The sequence below is a fragment of the Priapulus caudatus genome, unplaced genomic scaffold (genome assembly GCF_000485595.1).
Source record: "Priapulus caudatus unplaced genomic scaffold, Priapulus_caudatus-5.0.1 Scaffold275, whole genome shotgun sequence".
Lineage (NCBI taxonomy): Eukaryota > Metazoa > Priapulida > Priapulimorpha > Priapulimorphida > Priapulidae > Priapulus > Priapulus caudatus.
Window position 1 is genome coordinate 109,123 of NW_014577336.1, and position 1,937 is coordinate 111,059.

Here is a 1,937-nt window from a genome sequence, read left to right on the forward strand (position 1 = left end):
TCTCTCTCTCTCTCTCTCTCTCTCTCTCTCTCTCTCTCGCCGCTTTTCAATATTACCGTTAACATAATGCCGGACGTACGATAGATCGCACGGCGGATTATATATAGCATAAATGTTCACACTAATACCTATACTTCGTACTTCTTACTTTACAATAATATGAAGAGTGAATGAAAACTACTATTATTTATAATATTTTTACTGCAAAAACTACTATTATGAATTGCTATTATACAATATATATTTCGTATAATCGCGCGCACGCAGGACACGAAGAACGGAGATGCCACAAAGTTGCTGAGCAGTAGTCTACGGCTGAAGAAGAAGACGAAGGAACTCAGCCCTCCCGTTCACAGATGCGCGCTACCGCCGACGACGACGACGACGACAGAGAAAGCCTCCCTGACGAACGACGACGCAGACCTTGACGCACAGCCGACGAAATGTCCCGGACAGAAGGCTGTCTCTCTGACATTCAACTTTCAAGAAAGGTGAGCATTTCTAGAAAAAAACTCTCCCAGCCCCTAACGTCTCAGTAAATTATAGATCGGTCGAATATCGGTAACTGATTTTCTCAGTGTTCCGTAGATGCTGTTGCTCGTGACGCTTGGCTAGAATTTCTCGATGAGGGGTTTTCGTGTGATTTCACGTCATTCGATATGGCGGGAAGATAGGCTGTGAGTGAGTGGACTGACACTAGCATTGTGCAGCGTACCATATGAGGGTTAATCAGTAGCATTAGGGATCATATAGTATTTGAGACATTGATGGAGTAACACTGGTAGTTTCTATTTCTATTTTTATCGTAAATTCTTTTTCTCTATCGTAAATTTTCCTTTGGAATACGTGCGTGGCAGCACGTGTTAGGCGCATATAGTCCGAGTATGATTTCTCTACAGTATTGCATGTCGAGTTACAGTATATTGTATTACGCGTGAACAGGAAAATTGATTAATGATCGATGTGCCTCTGTGATAGTCAGATGGAACTTTTCCAATGATACGCTAGCTTTAATGACAATACCGATGCTTGCCCATGTTTCATTAACACTGTAATGTTGTATACATGCACGGTAATCGTAACTGCTTGGCGCACAGTCATGTCATCTTCACATCGCCATCGCCCCGTCATAGTTTCTTAATTCCCATTTAAATTTCCATTCATAATTGCCTATAAATATGAACTAATGGAACAATTCAGCCCTTAAACATCGCAAATCATCGGGGGCGGGGGGAATCTAATAAAAAAAGGTTTCCATTTATTCTGATCGTGCCACCGAGTTTCGGATAGAAGAAGGGCAATTATGACCTTGTTCAGTGTCTCATTAATTAAAAGATGAAAAGGCAATTTTGTTCATAATACAGATGGAACGCATTACGTCCTCATGGGTTTTTGTTTCGTGAGTCATCTCACAGTAAAAACATCTGACACTTTATAAAAATCCGGATTGAAAATATCCTTCAAATACTCGTAAACTTGGCGTTTCAATGTGAAAATGATATTGCAAATTAATAATTAGGATGCGTAGTGCAAATCGATTCTGATATATATATATATATATATGCATACTACGCGGATATGCACTCACTCATAATCTCTCTCTATGATCTCATTAACCCACCCTTTACGTTAGAGTCGCGAAGACTAACCCCATAAGTCGTCAAAAATAAACGTCTCTCGCTCCATTTCACTCAGATGTACTCCACCGGCAATAGCAGCTACATCAGTAGTAAATGACAGAGGGTAAATGACAGAGGATGCACTCATGCTATCTTTGTCGTACATCACGATGGCGCAGTCACGAGATTACCAATCCGACACAACTGCGACGGTTGCAATCGCGTGGTCAGTGCTAGCTAATAAATCATCGCAACCGCATGGAAGCTTGATTAGCCACCTAATAAAACCAGGAGTGTCATAATATAGACGTCTATAGC

General features: G+C 41.0%; 1 protein-coding gene across 1 annotated transcript in view; it reads left to right on the forward strand.

Annotated features, from left to right (window-relative positions):
* The window catches only part of LOC106808420, an 88,740-nt gene that overhangs the window by 47,305 nt on the left and 39,498 nt on the right, over nucleotides 1-1,937 (forward strand). The window contains 1 exon segment of the mRNA XM_014811138.1: nucleotides 268-491. Within this exon segment, the coding sequence (XP_014666624.1) occupies nucleotides 268-491 (224 nt within the window).